Raw genomic sequence first — 21,761 nt, 5'->3', positions numbered from 1 at the left:
GTAATTTTTTTTTTTTGCTGGTGTGGCTCTTGAGTAGAGTCGACAGCAAGTAATGCGGTCGGTTTCGAGTTCGAGCCAAGGGAACTTATTTTTATTAATTTATTTGGTGTTGGAATAAGAGGGTTCAGGGTATCCCCTAGTCGGGAGCTCCCGACTAGAACCTCTTACTTGTTTTTTTTTTTTTTTTTGTTATTTTTTTAGGTATGTGCTTATTTGGTGAAGTATGGAATGGAGAAGTGCATACACTTATTGTTCAACGGAGCAAAAGCCTATGTATGCAGCTATGTCTGGATGTACTTGCTTACATCAGTATGGCGATCGGGTAAATTTTTTTTTGGGTTCATATATACATATATACGGACACCAATATGGCGAATTTTTTTTTTGGAGATACTTTCTGTTTTACTTCTTTTAATATCTGTCACTTTTTAGATGCCCTTATGGACGCGAACAATATTTTATTTGAGGTTGTTTTTGGTGTTTGAATGAAACTGCCCCTCGCTTTAACCACGGAGAATGTGAAGCGAAAAAATATGTTTAGACATATAAATTGGAGTTGCCGGAATTTTGGCAATGGGCAAATTGATTTGTAGCGGTTCCTGGAAACTTATATTGCAGATCCACCGATACTTGCTGGGTACGATACTGGATATAGATAGCCAAAAATTGTAAAAAATATCCGGCTCGGAGGACCAAATGTTGTGGTAGGGCGTCCGCACGGCTTCCAGGTAATCTTCTGATGAATTGCTGAATTCTTGGGGAAGCGTTTATGCTCTGCACAATTTTTTTTCTCGTCGGTGTAAGAAAAACACGTTTGTCCGATCTTTAGGTTATTTGTCGACTGTATTTTAAGTGTAAGTGGTGAATATGTTTTTGTTTGTTCTGGTTCCGGAGTCAGAGGCTAGATACACTTCTTGTGTGAACACCCAACGTACATGAAGTCATTACAAATGATGAAGTACGAAAAGTAGTGACCTTGCGCATAACAGAATCTAAATGTTTATTTAAACTTAGGTCAGTTCTTCCAAAGGCTTGAAACAGAAGCCGGTTTTATAAAAATCAGCCACCTCAAAGTGGCACCGAGCGAAAAGATCTTTGAATCAGTTTCAATAGATCCTTTTAAAAATATGGGAAATAAAATATTAAAATCTTTAAAAGTAGCGCTACTCCAGCCGGTGACCCAAATAAACGATGAAAAAGAGATACAACAAATACTGTCTACATACCATGAAGACCCAATTCAAAGACGTCATAGTGGCATAACAAGAACGCTAGCGAAAGTAAAAAGACACTACTACTAGAAAAATATAACACGTCATATAAAAAGAATACGTACTTAGATGTCAAAAATGCCAAATGTCTAAAACAAAGACACACACAAAAACTCCTTTGACTCTCACAGAAACACCTGTGAATGCTTTCGATATAGTGATAGTGGATACATTTGGTCCGCTACTTAAATCGGAAAATAGCAATGAATACATAGTCACATTAATATGTGACCTTACAAAATATTTAGTAGCCATTCCAATAAAAAGCAAAAGCGCAAATAATATCGCAAAAGCTATATTCGAAAATTTCAGACTCAAGTTTGGTCCAATGAAATCCTTCATCTCGGACATGGGAACAGAGTATAAAAACCAGATATTAACTGATTTATGCAAGTATATGAAGACCAAGAATCTCACCTCACCTGCATATCATCATCAAACATTAGGGACAATAGAACGAAGTCATCGAATATTTAATGAATTCATTCGTTCATACATCTCTGCAGACAAAACTGATTGGATGTCTGGACTCAATATTTCACATATTGCTTCAACACGACACCATCAGCAACGCATGAGTATTGTCCATACGAACTAGTATTTGGCAGACTACCAAAACAGTTCATAGATTAAAATAAAACTAATTACATAGATCCTATTTATAATCTAGATGACTACTCTAAGGAAATAAAGTTTCGATTAGAAATAGCATACAAAAGGGCTAGAATTATGTTAGAAAAAGCAAAGGATTATAGGAAATTAGCATATGATGAAAAAACCAAAAAATGTTCAAATAAAAGTAGGAGATAAAGTACTTAGAAGAAATGAAACAGGGCACAAAATAGACCCAGTATATTTAGGACCAAATATAGTAGAAAAAATAGAAGATAATGACAACATTTTTATTAAAGATAGTAAAGATAAGAAACAAAAAGTACATAAGGATAGGCTAAAGAAATATACTCAATTAAACGTTTCATGAAGAAAAAAAGGCGTCTGATCAAAAAACACAAGAAAAAACAATTTTTTTTTTCTTCTAAGAAAATTTAAAATTATACAAAACGTAAATTCAAATATATTAAAAATAAAAATTTGTCAATGAACACAAATGTTAAAGAAAATGATATAAAACCTCTTTAATTCATAACAGACACACAAAAAAGCAAGTAAGAGGTTCTAGTCGGGAGCTCCCGACTAGAAGATACCCTGAAACATCTTCTTCCAACATCAAATGCATATATATATTCTACTTTAGAAGCTATATGTTAAGTTTGGAGAATCTAGCTCTTATTATTTACCAAAATTGCCCAAAAAACAAAATATCGATATCGATTTTTATCGATTGATTGGAAATGGAGTAAGTTATCGATTATCGGAAACAAACTCGATCTGCGCGGGAACTACATCTACATCTAAAATTTCAAGTTTCTAGCTCTTATAGGTTCTGAGATCCTTGCATTCATACATACGGACGGACAGACAGGCGGACATGGCTAGATCGACTCGGCTATTGGTGCTGATCAAGAATATATATACTTTATGGGGTCGGAGATGCTTCCTTCTGCCTGTTACATACATTTGGATTTTGCACAATACAATATAATATTATACCCATTTTTAATGGGTATATCCAATTGAAGGAGGTAATACAGGCATGACTAAAACGCTAGCGAAAATCAAAAACCACTACTATTGGAAAAATATGACGCTCCAAATAAAAGAGTACATACGTAGATGTCCTAAATGCCAAAAGTCAAAAACAAGAGCACATACAAAAACACCTCAGAAAATTACAGAAACCCCTATAAGTGCGTTCGACAGAGTGATAGTGGATACTATAAGTCCGCTACCAAAATCTGAAAGTGGTAACGTATATGCAATCACATTGATATGTGATTTAGCAAAATATTTTGTTGCTTTCCAGTATGAATCTGATAATACCGTAGCAAAAGCTGCAATGTGCCATCAATGGCACATGATTATTGTCCGTATGAGTTAATTTTTAGTGGAAACCCATATATGCCAAATTATTTAAAGAGTATAGATGGACGCATGAATGTGTATGTGTACATGTATGCAGAAATTCTTGAAGTTTCGTTAGCTGTGCCATCCAATACCGCATCTCTCTCTCTCTCTCTCTCTCTCTCTCTCTCTCTCTCTCTCTCTCTCTCTCTCTCTGCTCTCGCGCTTCCATTATCTTTTCCCTTCCTTTTGGTGCTATCGAAGAAAACAACCTTCGTTTTCACACTGCGCTTAAAGAAAATTATTGTTGGCGTTCAACAAGCAGTACACTGCTTGCTGTTTCTGTACTCTTTCCAGTTCTTCGTACTGACAGTTCTTAACATCCACCCTAGATAGATTTCTTGAAATCATTAATGCATATTTTTGCTTGATTTTCAATATCAATTTGACTCTAAACTTACTGCTTAAGTTACTGATTCTAAATCCCTCCAAACTGTTTAAAGATTGTTTAAGTATGATTTTGTGTTCGGCTCTGTAACCGTTAAGTCATCTTCACAAACAAATACATACATAAGCATTTCCACCCTACAGGCGTTCTTACTTACAAGACACATATGTATGCACTCCATTACACATATATATTATAAATCTCGTCTATACTAATCAAAAATTTATTAATTGTAAGTTTATAGTCAGCACAAACCCGAATGTCACCGTTGGGCTTCATTGAATTTATTAGTGGTTTGACCCACTCTCATAAGAACGATCAGAACAAGAACAAGCGCTGCTTGGGAGCTTCGTTGCCCAAAGTGGCCTTAGTCGCAACTTAAGACTCCTTGATAAGTGCTTTTCGCTACGCTTGCTTCATGTGAGCTTCTCACTCTAAAGTTTAACTTCGGCAGAGTAAAATGCGTATTTAGAACGCTACAAAGTTTCTCTTTTTTTTAAGGGTTGATAGCAATTTTGGGCTAGATACAAAGGTAATATGCTTTATCCCCAACTGACAATTGCACAAATCGAATATCCAACTGTTTCTTCCAAAGTTGCAATGAACAGATGTGTGGGGCGAATCGGATCACTATATCATATAGCTGCCATAGGAACGATCGGTCGAAAATTAAGTTGTATGAAAAACATTTTTTTTTATCATGATATCTTGACCAAACTCGGAATTTAGTAGGTTTACTATGCTCCTCATATATATGCAAAATCCTATTAAGATCGGACCACTATATCATATAGCTGCCATATTAATGCAAAATCCTATCAACATCGGACCACTATATCATATAGCTGCCATAGGAACGATCGGTCGAAAATTAAGTTGTTGTATGCAAAACTTTTTTGCCATTCAAGATATATTGATTAAACACGACATTTAAAGATTTCACCATGCTCCATTAATTTATGCAAAATTTTATTTACATCGGACTACTATATCATATATCTACCATAGGAACGATCTTTGGAAAATTAATTTGTTTTATAAAAAACAATTTTGTTTAGCAAGTTATCTTGACCAAACTCGGCATTTATTAGTTTTACTTTGCTCCTCATATATATGCAAAATCCTATTAAGATCGGACCACTATATCATATAGCTGCCATAGGAACGAAAATTAAGTTGTTGTATTGAAAACTTTTTGTCATTCAAGATATTTTTTTTCATTAATCACGGCATTTTTGTAAAATCTTATTTACGTCGGACTTCTATATCATATATCCGCCATAGGAACGATCGGTCGGAAACTAGGTTTTTGATTAAAAACCTTTTTTTAGTATCAAGATATCTTGACCAATCTCGGCATTAACTATTTTCCCTGTGCATCTTAGATACGGGCAAAGCACTAAAAGCATTGTGAAAAGGTTTGGTCTGCCTTTCTTTCTTGTTATACCCTGAACCCATTAAAAATGGGTACAAGGGTATATTGTATTTGTGCAAAATCCAAATGTATGTAACAGGCAGAAGGAAGCATCTCCGACCCCATAAAGTATATATATTCTTGATCAGCATCAATAGCCGAGTCAATCTAGCCATGCCCGTCTGTCTGTCTGTCCGTCCGTCCGTATGTATGAACGCAAGGATCTCAGAACCTATAAGAGCTAGAGCTGAAATTTTAGATGTAGATGCTCCAAGTTCCCGCGAGTTTGTTTCCGATAACCGATAACTTGCTCCGTTTCCAAGCAATTGATAAAAATCGATATCGATATCCTGTTTTTTGGGCAATTTTGGTAAATAATAAGAGCTAGAGTCACCAAACTTCACATATAGCTTCTAAAATAGAATATATATATGCATTTGATATTGGAAGAAGAGGGTTCAGGGTATACCCTAGTCGGGAGCTCCCGACTAGAACCTCTTACTAGTTATTACTACTGCAGCAATAGAGCGCGTAGCGTGAGCTGCATTTGGTGTTGGCATAAGAGGGTTCAGGGAACCCCCTAGTCGGGAGCTCCCGACTTGAACATATTACTTGCTTAGTAATTCAGAGAATATAATTTTTTCTTCTTATTTTAAATAGTGTGGATATGCGTGCTGGACTGTCAAAAGCTCCAAGACGATGGTCCGACGATGTGATCTTTGGGGAAAGAGCGTTTTTTTCTTTCGAAAATGAGCCTGGAAAACTTTCCATTGAAAGCGTCCATGCTAATGACTCTGGAATTTATAGGTGTCGAGTGGATTTCTTAAGGGCACAAACGTATAACACCCGCATAATGCTTAATGTGATTAGTAAGTGTAACAATATTTTCTTCTGAAACAAAGTTCTTAAACTTTCAAATGTAATATTATTCTTTTATAGCCTCTGTCCACTGAACACATTTCTTACACATTTTTGAAAATGTCATATTTTTGCAAAATGTGTAAAATGCGGCCTGTGCGTTTTCCCGTAAGAAAACACATTTCACACATTTTTCAAAAATGTCGCATATTTGTAAAATGTGTAAATTTGCCCCGAACATTTCGGGTTTTTTGCAGTGATTAATCGAGATTTCTATTGATGTTGTGAAAAATGTGAAAGTATCATACCCATAAACATCTGATATATCAACGAAGACATGCGGCAACTTTAAAAAAAAAATTTAAAATTGTACTAATTCCATAGTTTTTAGCACTTAAACATGGCGAAATATTGAAAAGAGTATGTAAAATGGAGCCCTTACTTCGAGATCGCATTTTTTGAGTTTTGGAAGAAAAACTTTGCGGCGCTTATGTAAATTAAAGTCGACCAGCTGTTTATTTAAAGAAGCGGTACTTTTTCCACTCACATGTTACCGACAACCAGTGGGGCACCAATAAGTGAAATTTGAAAATGTGACATTTCTTTAGCCAGTGAACAGAGGCCATTACACTTAAAACATGTCATGATATAACTGAACATTTTTCATTCGCGTGTAATCGTTTCGGTATACATCTTAAAAGCCCACAAACTATTCTATAAATGTTCATACAAAATTAATCTTATGTTTCAAGCTTTAAGTCTTATACTTTAATAAAAAAAATTAAATAAACCTGAGATCAAAACTTTATTAGCAAACATTCCTCAAAACAGCTATAAATTGACTAAGATTTTTAGGTGCTTTTGCTAAGATAGCCAAAGTTTTGGCTTAATCCCAGCCACTTTTTGTCTTAAAGCTTGGAAACTTTGGGAAATAAATAAAAAAATTTTAATTAATTAAAACACAAATACGTGTATGTAAAAGTATTTTGTTCAATCTCATAATTTTGAATATTATAAGTTGCCTACAAGCTATCGTAGCCACATCGCATGGCCAATAAATAATGATACCAAATTACACTTATGCTCAGAAGAGTTCAGGTAGGATTATAAGAATCACTTATTTCGAGATCGACCAAGGATTCAGAGATATGGCCTTCGTTTTAGGCACGTCCGCCATGTGGGTCTGGCAAGTAAACTTGCACAACTCGGCGGCCTCTGTACTGGTAGGAAGTGGTAGAAATTCCAAATGATGTCAACATTAAATCCTATGTCAAAATCTGTGCACCAACATTTATTTATTTATTTATAACGGTCGACAAAACGAGTGTATTCCTCAGTATGCAGTAGATTATACATACATAATGAAAATTAAATGCTAGTTAGAGTACACAATTTTCTAATAGCACAACCGACCGATGGAGTTGTTTTATTTGCCAGTCCGGCCAGCTGTGGCCCTTTTCACGGCTAATTTTGTAAATGACGCTATTAGAGCCTACAGCTAAGAAGAAGGGTGTTAGTATAGAAAAACGAGTTCTTAAGTAAAATTAAAAATAATCTTAATTTGCTAAATTATTTAAGAAGTTTCACATCGATCGAGATCATTTATAAAAAGAGTAAAGAGTAAAGGTCGAAGATGAGATTACCTTAAGGAACACCAGAAGTAACGTGAACCTGTTTAGAGGAACTCAGCCTCAGAATTTATCTTTGGGTCCTACCTTTTAAATAAGAATTAATCCGAAGCAAAAGAGACTGAGGGATACCTATTCGATCAAGTTTAAAAAGTAAAATGTCATGGTGCACAGAGTTAAACGCTTTACTGCACGCTTTCATTGTAAATGACATCAATTTGCATTTTAGAAAGAAAAGCATCATTTACCAAAGAAGTAAAAACAATCAGATTGCTCGTAGTTGACCGATTTTCTGATTTGCAGAAATGCTGCAAATTCAAAGTGATATTTTTTCAAATAATTTAGGAATAGGGGATAATTTTGCATATCAGACTTTGCACCTTTCTTGTGGAGAGTAAATATAAGATTCTTTCCAAAGAGATGGAAAAACAGAAGTTTCAAGGGATAGATTAAAAAGCTTAAGCAATGGATAAAGAAGGGAGGAACTGCACTCCTTGAGTAGACAGCTAGGAATATTGTCAGCCCCAGGAGAGTAAGAAGATTTTAAAGAGTTTATAGCTTAAAGGAGAGAGGAGTGTGAAATAATGTGAGGAGGTATAGAACTATAGGAAGAAATAGTATAAGGGTAAAAATTAGTATAAGGACATACTGGAAAAAATTAGCAAAGAGGTAAGCAGAATCAGAGTCATTGCTAGCTTTATCCATCCCGAGAGAAAAAGAAGATTTACGCTTCAATTTTGGAAAATTGTAAAACTGTCTATAAGAAAGACCAGTCGGTTGCATAAATAAGATGATTCAGCAATGAATAATTTCCTTTGCGAAAGCAACACGAGACTTTTTTGAAGAGCACGAAATAAGAGGATTACAATTGAACATTGCAACCTCTAAAGTAGAATGATATACATCCTCAGGAAGAGATAAAGGAGAGGACCTAGACACACTAGAAATAAGGTAGTCGTAAATAAATACAAGGTCAAGTGTTCTATTCAAATGATTATAAATTTGAATTTATTTGAAAGAACGAAAGATCCAGCATGCAATCTACTAGATCATGCTGTGCGTAGGGCACTAGATAATTTTCGGCAGTGGATAATGACCAAGAGATGTTCGGCAAGTTAAAATCACCCAACACCATAAATATGTCATTATCACGCACGTGAAGAAACTTCTTTAATGCAAGTAATATGTTTCATATTAACTTGAATATCAGAAGACGGAGGAACATAAGTGCATGTAATATAGATATTCCGTATAGGAAAAGTACCTTAACTGAGACAATCTCAGCGTCAGTAGGCGTACTGAAACAGAAAAGTTCTGTTTGGAGACTGGCTTTAACGTCAATTAACAAATAAAATTGTTCGAAAAAACCTCAAAATCAGATATGGTTGCATTTATCCATGTTTCTGAAAATACGATTATATCCGAATCGAAGGAAGTGCTGGCCATGAAAAGATTGTTAAGAGACTTGATAAGAAGACGAAGTTAGTTTTTTGGGGCAGAAATGGTACCCTGTATTGAAGGGATTGTGATTGATTGTGACGGGCTGGTAACGCTTTTTATACCCTGAACCCATTAAAAATGAGTAACAAGGGTAGAATATTTTTGTGCAAATGTAAATGTATGGAACAGGCAGAAGGCACCATCTCCGAACGCATAAAGTATTTAAATTCTTGATCAGCATCAATAGCCGAGTCGATCTATCCATGTCCGTCCGTATGTATAAACGCAAGGATCTTAGAACCTATGCGAGCTAGAGAGTTGAAATTTTAAATGTAGGAGCTCCTAGTGCCTGCGCAGATCGAGTTTATTTCCGATAACGTTGCGTATGACATTTTTACAGACTGCTAACTTGAAAATATAAGAAAAAGTAATTCCACTGTTTGCGATCACGCCCCCGTCATCCGAACGTACTTATTGCCAATGACTGCATTAAAAATTATAAATGAAAGTAAATCCACCTGTTCCGATGAAACTCGCGGCCCTGTTACCAGAACAAATTTATTTTAGCTGTTGTGCGATCGCGTTCAATATCTTTTTAGTAAGTGCTGTTGTTGCTGCTGTCGAAGCTGCTAATTAGTTTTATTGTCTGTTCATCTATGTTTATTTCTTGTGTATTTGTATTGCTTCGGCCATAGGCGGGTATTCTCAGGGACGGCGCCCAGAAGGAAGCAGCATACAGTATCGACCTGACCACACAGGTGATCAGACACCTGCTTTTCTGGCACGGGTCCGCATTTTCCAACTTCCTGGCTACTGCACTCCCGGCTTTCGACGCCTTTCCTCTGATGAATTCCAGATGGTGCTTAAAAGTAAGCCGGTAGTCAAGCTTTAATTGTATGGGACAGTTGTCGACGCATATTGTGGCAGTCTCCACTACCTTACGGCTGCTGACCAGTACTGCGTCCGTCTAATAGGCAGCCAGTGTTAAGTCATTGGTCGCGAGCCAGTTCACCACCTGGCGGATAGCGGTGTTCCTTTTCTCCTCGACCGCAGGCAGTTCCTTGCTGACCGTAACCACCGCTATGCCAACCGCAAAGAAAATAATGCGATTGCCCGCAGGGTTGTCGAAGCGGAGAACCGCGTCGTACATCGCATTCCACAATGTAGGTTGTGGAACGCCGCCAGTTATCGTGTGCTGCTGCTGTCATGCAGAGGTGTCATAGAGAAGTACACGGTTGGAGAAGTAGTCCGTAATCAGGCTTATTAGGTAATCCGATATCTGGAGTCCCTGAAGTGCGGGTATAATTCTCATGCAGCTAGCTGAGTTAATTAGTGCTACGTTCTATCCGGAATCCAAGCTGATGCTCAGACAGCCCTTGCCGTTCTTCCAATTCGTCGTGCAGTCTGTTACAAATTATCGTCTCGATCAGTTTGCCAACCACGCACGCCACGCTTCAGCGCTTTTGTTGGAACCCCGTCTGGTTCTGGTGCCTTATTTGGTTGTATCCGAGCCAGGGCCTGTAGCACCTCCTCCGCGTCCGTCCATTTTACCGTGTACGTTGCAGAGTACGTGGTGGCTATGTGCAGCGTTGGTTGCGAGGGGAAGAGCGTGTTGACGATTGCTCCTAGCTGCACATTCTTCCCATGACCAATCTGTAGGCTGCTCCAATGAGTTGCACGTCGGCTTCAGGGCATAAGCTCTTCCACGCGGCGTCCTTGCTGCGATTTATGGCCTTCTTAAGTGCAGCCCTATTCGCTCTGTAGTCTTCCTGCATTTCCTGGCATTCTCTCCTGGCCCTTTCTATTTCCAGGTTCCAGCAGTGAACAGGTCTGCGCCCGTTTATCCGCCTTCTCTTTTTAAGCATGGCTGCGTTGCTATATGGCTTGCACAGTGGTTGGTATATCCACTGGCCGGGAGTTGCATGTTCTCGACCTTTATCAACAGCGCTTCTGGGCAGAGCGTGTCGTGGCTCCATGTTCTAAGCTGGCAGTATTGTTCCTTGGGCTGGACGGCGAAGTGGTTTATTATCGCCTGGTGGTCGCTGTGTGTGTAAGTATAAGTCTGACACCATCCAGGTCGCGCGTCTCACCAGGCATGGGCTAGCAAAGGTCAAGTCGATAATAGATCCTCTGCCTGTTTTGTTGAATGTTTGCCTGTTGCCAACATTGAAAAGCTTTACGTTGAGGGCTGCAAACGCGACTAGCAGAAGACGCCCACGTTGACTTGTCTTGCTGCTTCCCCATTTAACTACCCACGCATTAAAGTCGCACACTATGATTACGGATGAACGGGTTCTTGCATCGTCCGTGATGCTGTCCAGTATATTGGCGAGCTCGCTGATTTCTACACTGGGAACAATATAGCAGCTATACACATACACTCCGCAACACTTGGATCTAGTGTATCCGGTTGCTGCTTTCCTGCGCCACCGTCATTGCTCTGGGTCCAGATGCCATCGGGCTTGGGCTGGTGTTGCTCAGTAGGTCCTGAGCCACTCTGCAGTGGTCCAAGTTAATGTGGATTAATTTGATTTTTGGCTGTTGGCTGCGACGCTTTAATGAAACACGGGCAGTCCCTGCTAAGGGTGTGTTCGCAGTCTTGTGGTAGAAGCATGGTGGCCGTCTGCGTTCCGCGATATGCTTTCCTTAGCTTGGGTAAGGCTTCAGCAGACAAATCCTCCTTCATTTTTGCGAAGACCGCTCCAAGCACGTCGTCGCTGGTGGACCACTCGGGTATGTCACGTATCTCAATGAGTACTCTATCCGAGATCGTTTTAACATCTGCAGAATTTCCCACGGCTTCCATGACGGCATTCTGTAGCTTTGTTGTGGATTCGTCTTCAGGTTTGCCTGCAGTGCGCACGATGACGCAAACACTTTCTCTTTACTGCTGCAGATCTTTATTGTTTTGCAGAGTTTTGAGCACGTTGGCGTATTCCTCCGGGTTCTTACATTTGACCAGTATGGCATCTGGTCTGCGTATCTTGATGGTCTTTTTATTCCTCTTGGGACCCACTTTTTGCCATTTGTGATTTCCGGGCCCTCTGTTGTTTTCTGTGATCCCGTGCTTATCCACATCTAAGCTGTTGGCGTCGGCTTTTCGGCAGGACTTTCTCTCCGGGCTTCAACCAGTTCAGGTGATGTTTGCACTGCAATCTCACTTCAAGTGCTGGATGCTTTGTGCAGAGCGTATGGCTGCTTATGACTGCGTCCCACTTTTGTGCGGTCTCTAGCATGTTTCTGACCATGTTGTTCACCGTGATAGGTTTGCCCATGCTGTCCTCCAGCTCCTGTCTGTTCGCTGAGAGCCGTCCACACTCGAAGATGATGTGACTTGCGTCCTCTGCGATGAGAAGGGTTCTTGGCAGCTCAATGCTCGCTTTTGCCGGGGAGGACTCTGCCACTCTTTGCTGCACTGGCGTGACCGCCCGATGTAGCGGTGATCGCTGCAGCGCGGCACACAAAGGCCTGCGGCTCCTCCTCCATTTTCTCCTGTCAAGTCAACTGCTCTTACTAACAGGGCTCAACAGGATCCCTCGATGGCAAGAAGTTCCCTCAGGCTTTTGAAAGCTGCGAGTTATACCGCTCCAACTCGGTCACCAGAGCCCCGTTTCCTCGTCTTCGGCCTTTTATACCTCTTTGCCCTGGAGCTTGCAGTGAGGACCGGTACCGATTTCTTCGAAGGATTTTTAGCAGGAACAGCTTAAGCCTGACAATATGCTGTACTTTCTGACCACTATCTTTGACAAATTATGGCCTGGTTATTGTCTTCGCTACGAAGTTTGGCAGCTGGTTCTATAATGCAGATCAGCTGGTTGTGAACTGCACTAGCCAACTGTACTAACAGCTGTAAGAATGAATAGAACCAATAGCACAAATAGCTTCGCGAGAACTGCTACTGGTTTTGAGTGGTAAAACACGCAAATGCGCACAAAAAACACACCAAGGAGACGCATGCGCTCCCCTCGACTGGATCGTGGAGTTGGAGATACCAGCCCAGAAACGCTCACACGGGCTTCGCAGTGAGTACGACCGCGCAACTTTTAGTGTATTAGGCCTATCAAACAGCTCGCTGTGCACGTGCATTAACGCTACACTCTAGTTAAGCAATCTCTGACTCATATATGTGTACGTGTATGTGAAATGTGTATGTGTATGTGTATGTGTATGTGTATGTGTATGTGTATGTGTATGTGTATGTGTATGTGTATGTGTATGTGTATGTGTATGTGTATGTGTATGTGTATGTGTATGTGTATGTGTATGTGTATGTGTATGTGTATGTGTATGTGTATGTGTATGTGTATGTGTATGTGTATGTGTATGTGTATGTGTATGTGTATGTGTATGTGTATGTGTATGTGTATGTGTATGTGTATGTGTATGTGTATGTGTATGTGTATGTGTATGTGTATGTGTAATGTGTATGTGTATGTGTATGTGTATGTGTATGTGTATGTGTATGTGTATGTGTATGTGTATGTGTATGTGTATGTGTATGTGTATGTGTATGTGTATGTGTATGGAGGTGAAAATCTTCGTAAGATACTGATGGCCCGGGCCAACCGTATGCACGATTCGCTGACTCCGTCAACACCTACGTACTAAACTCACCCCCCACTCACACACCACATTCCCCGCGGGATCACCGCAAAGTATTACTTCGCGGGGATGGGTTGCCTATTTTAGGCAGTCTCCATTATTCGTCGCTCCTTTTCGCATCGTCTCAGATCCCTCTGGATGCCTATTATCAGCTGACTTATATTCCTCCAGTTGTCCTCTCCTTCCAGCATGAACGTTACTAGTCCCTCAGGTGGGGGTACAGAGCCTACTGCGTCTCTATACCTCGAGCATTGGTACAGCACGTGTTCCGGGTCTTCGTCCAAATTTGGGCATGTCGGACACTCCGGGGTGTCTTCATGCCTGAACCTGTGGAGATACTTCCTGTACCCGCCGTGTCCAGTAAAAAACTGCGTTAGGTGAAAGTTAATTTCTCCGTTCCGTCTCCTAATCCATTGCTCCAGATTGGGGATTAGTTTGTGTGTCCATCTCCCCTTGTTCGCCGTGTTCCATCTCTCCTGCCAAGTTGCCATTGATTTAGCTCTCTCCGACCGTCGGATGACGTCTATTGGGACAGCTTCGCCTGTCGCTATTCGTGCTTTGAATATGTTCTCCATTTCCTTGGCCAATATATCTACTGGCAGCATGCCTGCCAATACTGTGGCCGCCTCGTCCGACACCGTCCGGAATCCAGAGATAGTGCGGAGTGCGCTTAGCCTGTAGGGGACTGACATTTTCCTTCTGAGGCCTTTCTGGCTTGCGACTGCTGATGCCCATATCGGTGCAGCATAGAGCAGCACGGAGGCTACAACTCTCGCGAGGAGTAGGCGTCTACCTGCTCTTGGTCCTCCTATGTTTGGTAGCATCCTTGAAAGGGCCGCCTGCATTTTTGCCGCTTTCTGGCTAACATACTCTACGTAAGGACGAAAGCTAAGCCTGTTGTCTAACATGACCCCCAGATACTTGATGGAAGCCTTTGACTCGATACTAACGCTGTCTAACAGCTGACAGCGTCCGGACCTCTGCATTTTCGCCTAGCGTTTCGCCCACCAGGCTCCTAAATGCTGTGGTATTCTCTCCCGAATTCCTAAACTGAAGTAGCAGTTCTCCTCTTTGTGTCCTCCTTATTTTTGACACCGCTTTTCCGAGCTCGCCCAGTTTCTCATCGGCTTTAACTTTTCTCAGTATCTCTGAGTAGCTCGCTTCACCTTTTGCCGAGATGACTATAGCATCCGGTCGCGTCTTTTCCTTAAGCAATCCCTTGCTCTTTTTCCGGGTGACCTCCTTCCTGTTTTTGTGGGTGACCTCCTTCCACTTGTCGCCGTCCGCTTTGGGGCTCGGTGTCTCCTGCACCGTTGTTACGGTAGCCTGGTTACCGACTGGCCCTCGGATTCGCTTAGTTTGGGGCGTCCGTACCGTGGCCTGCTTTCGCTTGACGTCTACCGTCGTCCTGAAAAGAGGCGAGGTTTGACACGACTGGTGCGTCCTGATTACCTCCTTGGCTCCTTCGTCGTGTAGCTGGATGGCCGCCAGCTCGTAGAGCACTCTGATGCTCTCTATTGAGTCTCGCATGGGCTGGTGTATGGAGCGTCGCTTGCCATCTTCGAGCATGTCTACCAGCTTTGAGATCTCGTGCCCGAGTTCCCGGAGTGCTGAGCTGCTCTGAGTTGCCGTGGTTTGGTCCCGCTCTGAGTTCGTCTCTGCGGGGACGGCTGTTGCTCCATCTACTGGTGATCTCACCATTCTGCTGCTCTTTGCAAAAGCATCACAGCTCTCCTTCGTTTGTGGGGTTTGGATATTACTCATTTTGGTGGGTCCCAACTCCTAAGCCGTTGTCCTTGTCCGTTGTACAGTCGCGTTATAATCTCATGGTTGTCTTTGCAAGCAGTGAGGCCATGCGAGGGTTGACACCCGCCTTCATGGGGTCGAGTGTTCAGAGCCAGATCCGCGTTAATCAGGAATATTACATCTGAACCTATACTGCCAACTAAATGGCGACGATACGAGGAGCGTGCTTGGAGATTTGCCATGTTTTAACGGGACGGGGGCGGTAACAGCATTAGCCTAGCAGTCATTTCGGCCGGATTTCACTCCGCTTACTGAGATGCCTGAGACATTACTGGTCTCAGTCTCAGTCGCCTTCTCGTGTTAACTAGGCGCGTCACGGGTGTGCAGCGCCTACCCAGGGGGTACCTGGCCACAGCCGGAGGTCACGAGTTGCTTTAATTACCACGGAACGGAATCGATCTGGCCATTTCCAGGTTAATGGCGTTCAGAATCTTTTCGCCTGCAAGAGGCACCTCTCCGGGCACTTACATCCCCGTGTCATTTTCAGTCGCCTCATACGACAAGCAATGACTAGCTGTGGTAGTATTCTATGGGCCGCTTACCACACGGCCGGTATGTGTATGTGTATGTGTATGTGTATGTGTATGTGTATGTGTATGTGTATGTGTATGTGTATTTGTATGTGTATGTGTATGTGTATGTGTATGTGTATGTCTATGTGTATGTGTATGTGTATGTGTATGTGTATTTTTTTTTTTTTTTTTTTTTTTTTTTTTTTTATAGGGTGGAAAGCATTTAAAGCCGAAAAGTGTGGGACTTTCACCCACTAAAACCACCACCTACTCTCCGTTTCCCTCTCGCGGAACGACCGCTAAGTATTACCTCACGGGGGGGAGATGGCATGAAAGCCTCTTCTAGGATCTTATCTAGAGTTAGAACTTGAATTGCGCTGTCTTTCAGCGCGACGCAAGGATTTGATGATTTCTGCAGCCATGTGGGTTACTGCAACCCAATTGTTTTGCGAGCTAAGTAGGATATCTATTAAGTCAGTGACTGTAAAATTTCTCCCAATTCTTTGGCTTAGCTCTTCCCGTTCAGCAGAAAATCTGGGACAGACAAAAAAGACGTGTTCTGCGTCCTCTATGGTCCGCGCACAGTGTGTGCAAAACGGATCCGTCTCATGCCTAAACCTAAAGAGATAGGATTTCAAGCATCCATGTCCTGTCAGTAGCTGGGTCAAGTAGAAGTCGGTTTGTCCGCACTTCCTGCTTACCCACGGCCGTAGGTCCGGGACTATGCGTTTGGTCCAGCTGCCATTGGGGGAAGACACCCATCGTGCTTGCCATTCTGCTAGTGTTGTCTCCCGGCTGCGTGCTACGGTGCGGTCTTCTGTTGAAAGTAGATCCAGCGGGGGCATTCCGGCCAGCATTAGAGCTGCGTCGTCTGAGACGGTCCGAAAGGCGCAGAGGACTCGGAGTGCGCATCTTCTGTACGATGCCCTGCATTTGTGGCTGTAGGAGGGGATCCTCATTGCTGGTCCCCAGATCGATGACGCGTAGAGGAGCATCGACTGGACCACGTTGCAGATCAGCCGTCTGCTGCGCTGTCTAGGGCCTCCAGTGTTCGCCATTATGCCAGATAGTGCATTTATAGCTCTACTCGCCTTTCCACCTGCGTATTTAAGATGCTCCTTGAAGCTGAGCCTGTGATCCAGCAAGACGCCTAGGTATTTTATAGAAGGCTTGGAAACTACATCAGTTCCGTCCACTGTGATGTTGGCGGTTTCCACTTGCTTCCGGCTACTGATGAGAACTGCCTCTGTTTTTTGCGCAGCTAAGTTGAGGCCATTTTCTACAAGCCACCTAGTCACCTTGTGGGCTGCTTCATTGGTTTTTCTCTCCACCTGCGCTTTCTCTTTCGCCACCGTGACGATTGTGATGTCGTCTGCGAAGCCTACGATGCTGCAGCCAGGTGGTAGAGCAAGTCGGAGCACTCCGTCATACATCACGTTCCAAAGCAAGGGTCCAAGCACCGATCCTTGAGGAACGCCCCCAGTAATGGCGTACTTGCGTCGTCCTGCAGTCGTGTCATATATGAGTACCCGGTCCTTGAAGTATCCGGCAACAAGGCTGATAAGGTACTCGGAGATTTGCAGCCTGGAGAGTGCCAGGAGTATATTTGGCCAGCTTGCCGAGTTAAACGCGTTTTTTACGTCTAGCGTTGTCACAAGGCAATACTTCTTGGATCCGCCGCGCCATCGCGTGCCTTCTATGGCCTTCCGTGCAGTGTCTGCTACCAACTTGATAGCGTCGAGAGTGCTCCTGTGTTTTCGGAAACCGAACTGCTGGTCCGAGAGTCCGTAGCGATCAGCGATATCCTTTTCCAGACGATCGCAGATGATGCGCTCGAAGAGCTTGCCCGTGGAGTCCAGCATGCAGAGTGGCCTGTAGGCAGAGGGGTCCTGTGGGTCCTTTCCAGCTTTAGGGATAAGGACCAGTCTCTGCAACTTCCAGCACGTTGGAAAGGTTCTTTCTGCAATGCACCGGTTGAACACATTTACGAGTGTGTCTGCGTGGGCGCTAGCGATGGTCTTCAGCACTGCATTGGGGATGCCGTCGGGTCCTGGCGCTTTGTTTGATTTAATGCGCTTTAGCGCGGCACTTATCTCTTCTGTGTCGATGGGAGGCACCACCGACGTGCCTACGGCTGGAGGGTTGTGGCGTAGCTCTATCTGGCGCGGGAACAGTGTCTCCACTATCTGCTTTAGATGCTCTGGGCAGGTCGGTACGGGTCCTCTTGCGAGTTTGCCCATTACCGTTTTGTAGGCTTGTCCGAAGGGCTGGGTATCGGCTTCGTCGCAGAGTTGCATCCAGCATTGCCGCTTGCTTCGCTTGATAGCCTTTGTGAGCATAGCTCGCCAGGAGTGGTAGGCTGCGCGAGCTTCTTCGGCTTCATGCTCCAAGGCCAGGTTTGCTGTTTCCCGTCGCGCTCGTCTTGCTGCGCGCTGGTATATGCGTCTTGCTGTGTGGCACCTTTTTCGCGCATCCTCTATTTCGCCATTCCAGCATCGGACTGGCTTGTGCTTGTTACCTCCTTTCTTCTTCCTCGCCATCGCTGCATCGCAGACTCGTTGCATCTCCCGTGTTAGGCAGTTAGCGAGCTGTTCTGCGTTTCCAGTGATTGCGGTGGGTTCAAAGAACGCTAGGAGTGCCTCTTTATTGAGCGTCTCAGGGTCCCAAGCGATGTGGTGTGTTCTGCCCGTCGGGTTTGGTTGTCCGCCATCAGTATTGCTGACAATGGCCTGGTGGTCGCTATGCGTATACAGCTGGGACACCTCCCATGTGGTCCGTCTTGCTATTGAGGGGCTGGCAAACGTCAGGTCAATAATTGAGCCGCGTCCTGCCTTGATGAAGGTGTGCTCGGTCCCGGTGTTCAGCAGTGTTACGTTAAGGGCTGCGAAGGCGTCTAGCAGCGTGCAACCTCGTGGGTTCGTCCTGGCACTTCCCCAATCCACTGCCCACGCGTTGAAATCGCCGGCAATGACCAGTGGGGAGTGCGTTTGAGCGTCCGCCACTAGTTCATCGAGCATTCGTGCAAATTCGTCGAGTTGGACGCTGGGGGCCATATAGCAGCTATACCAATAGATGCCGCCGATCTTGGCTCTTGAGAATCCCAGGGCCGTCTTCCTGTCGCTCACTAGGAGTGGTGGGTTTCCGCAGCTCCATACAGCAGCACCACGTTCGGTGTTTTGGACCCAACTGTCTTCAGACATTGCTGCGTATGGTTCGCTCAGTAGTGCCACGTCGGCTCGTATCTCTCTGGCTGTTTGGGTTAGTAGCTCCTGCGCTGCTCTGCAGTGGTTTAAATTAAGCTGTAGTAGCTTCATTATTAATTCCTTTTATTTGCGGCTTTTAAGAATAACGGACATGACCTGCTAAGGGTGTTATGCCCCGTGTTCTTCTGCCCCTTACGGGTACATAGGATGCACGCTGGTTCCTCTCGGCATGCTTTTGATGCATGCTCTGCTCCACCGCAGTTGTAGCACTTGCCTGTTTCGTCCTGGCTGTTTCTGCATCTGGTTGCGATGTGCCCGAATTCTAGGCACTTGAAACATCTCCTGGGGTCCGTTTTAAGTCGAATGCGGCAGATTGCCCATCCGATTCTTATTTTCCCGATTAACAGCAGCTGTTCGGCTAATTCTTTGGGTAGCAGGACTCTGGCCGTCTGGGTTCCCCGGTATGCTGCTCGCAGCTTGGGGGTGGCTTCTACGGGGATGTCCCCGTCGATTTTTGCAAAAACTGCATCCAAAACATCGGTATTTGAGCACCACTCGGGTATAACTTTGACCTCTATCATGGCTTTTTCAGAGATTGCTTTGACCTCCGCGAGCTCTCCCATCTTCTCTTGTACGGCCTTGAGCAGTTTGGCTGTCGCATCGTCTCCTGCTTTTTCCATCTGTAGCAGCAGCTCTCCAGCGGCTGTTCGCCGTATTTTAGTGACGTTTTCTCTGTATTTTTGCAGAGATTCGTCCTTTTGTACTGCCCTAAGGACCTCGGCATATGAAGCCGTGTCCTTGCACTTGACTAGCAGGGCATCTGGTCTGCTTGAAGTTTTACATGGCTTTTTCCGTCGGCGGTTGACTTGCTGCCACGTGCTCTCTTTAGTGGTTCCCTCCTTGGGAAGCGCCGCCGGTCGTGCATGGTTATTGTCCACACGGCGACCGTTTTCGGTAACTGCAGTCTTACGAGTTGGTGGCTCTTTACGTATTCTTTGCCTTCGTTGTTTGCCTGCGTTTACTGTGGGGCTTACTGTCTTCGGCGGTGGCGTGCGCGCGCTCGTAGGCATCTCCTTGTTATTGCAGCTCTTGATCTGCGCTACCGGTTCCGTGTCGCTTTGCTTCTTAGCGTCTTTTTTGCATTTGGGGCAGGTTGTGTCTATCCGCAGCTGGTCTTCTATTTGGGCGCACACTGCCTCTTGTATCTTCTTCATTTGTGCCAGCGAGTCCTTCATTCCCTGGTTTATGTGTCTCACCACCGGCTTTTTCTCATTGACTAGGTAGATTATCTCGTCCAGGATTGTTCCTAGTTTCTTCATCTGGCTGGAGCAAGAGTCCTTTGTGCTCTTTGCCCGCTTAGACGGTGTTTTCCGGGGCGTGTCTTCAGGGCTTCCCGAATTTCTGCCTCTCTTCGGCGTATTCGTGCTTGCGCCTGCTGCAATGCAGTTGATAGCGTCGCATTTGGTTGGCAGAGGTGCATCGGCTTGGTCGGCTTGCGGTGGAGTTCTAGCAACTCTACTAGATTTCGCGAAGGCGAGACCATCTTCGCGCTGGATAGGCTCTGCCTCTCTCGTTGTTGGTGTTGTTGCCTCTATTGTTTCGGGGTGGGGGTGTCCCCCTTGTTGTTTTGTATTCATTTTTTTGTAATTGGGCCCCCCCTCGAGGCCGTTATTGTTGCCCGTTCTGTGCAGTCACCTTCGTGATCCCGTGGGTGCCTTTCCAGGGAGTGAGGTCCACGCGAGGGTTGACTCCGGTCCTCATGAGAGCCGGAGTTCAGAGCCAGATCGGTGTTAGTCAGGACAATGTCAACTGATCCTGCACGGCCAACTTAATGGTAACGGACAGCAAGCGTTTCTCGAGGCCTTGCCATGGTTTTAGCGGGGCGGGGGCAGGCGCAGCATTAGCCCAGCAGCCGTTTCCGCTCGATTTCACTCGGTTTACTAAGGTGCTGGAATACTGCGGCCTGTCAGCCCGGTTTCGTCGGATATGTAAGTGGCTTCCAGTATGCCGTAATTGAGACCTTACTGGGCTGGGGTCTCAATGGATTCTATGGGATCCTCTGTGCACGTCAGATAAGTGGCGCGAGTTTGTCCCGTAGGGCGTCCCACGTTGGCTACAAGTTTCCCCGTATCGTTTGTTGGGAGTTATGCCGCCCCGACTCGGCCGCCAGAGCCCCGTTTGTGGGTACGCCGCCGGAGCGGTGGGGATGGCTTAGCCAGATCCGCGGCCTTGTGTACCCGTTGGCCCTGTTGGACATTCAGCATTCTGCAATTATCTTTCTGTTTGCCTTACTACTAGCGCCATCTAGCGGTGGGCAGTTAGGTATTTGCATCCTGGCTTCGCAGTGGCGCCATCTATTTGTCGCTCTATTATATGCGTTTGTGTGCTATTTTTGAGCACTGGTGCTCAGCTGTGCTTACGCAATTTGTCATCGCTAGCTTGTAGCAGCTGATCGTCGTCTGCATGACTCACAATTCACAGCGGGATTGGAAAGCTTTTCACTCAATGCGCTCCAGGGCACAATTGAGTGGGGTTGTTGTTGTCTTACCCAGCGGAGGAGACCCGTCCGTCCGGATCACCAGCGACTGCACCTCCAGTTGGTGATCAGCGCCAACTC

The 21,761-nt window shown here is 44.3% G+C and overlaps 1 protein-coding gene across 1 annotated transcript in view; it reads left to right on the top strand.

Moving 5' to 3' along the window:
- LOC115760380 (hemicentin-1) overlaps positions 1 to 21,761 on the top strand; it is a 697,894-nt gene that overhangs the window by 79,632 nt on the left and 596,501 nt on the right. Inside the window, exon 4 of the mRNA XM_030701676.1 lies at positions 5,756 to 5,964. Within this exon, the coding sequence (XP_030557536.1) occupies positions 5,756 to 5,964 (209 nt within the window). The remainder of the gene's footprint in view (positions 1 to 5,755; positions 5,965 to 21,761) is intronic.

The sequence above is a fragment of the Drosophila novamexicana genome, unplaced genomic scaffold (genome assembly GCF_003285875.2).
Source record: "Drosophila novamexicana strain 15010-1031.04,08,12 unplaced genomic scaffold, DnovRS2.1 tig00000434-arrow-pilon, whole genome shotgun sequence".
Taxonomy (NCBI): domain Eukaryota; kingdom Metazoa; phylum Arthropoda; class Insecta; order Diptera; family Drosophilidae; genus Drosophila; species Drosophila novamexicana.
The sequence above is the reverse complement of the archived record's forward strand: the minus strand, read 5'-3'. Positions and strand labels throughout refer to the sequence as shown.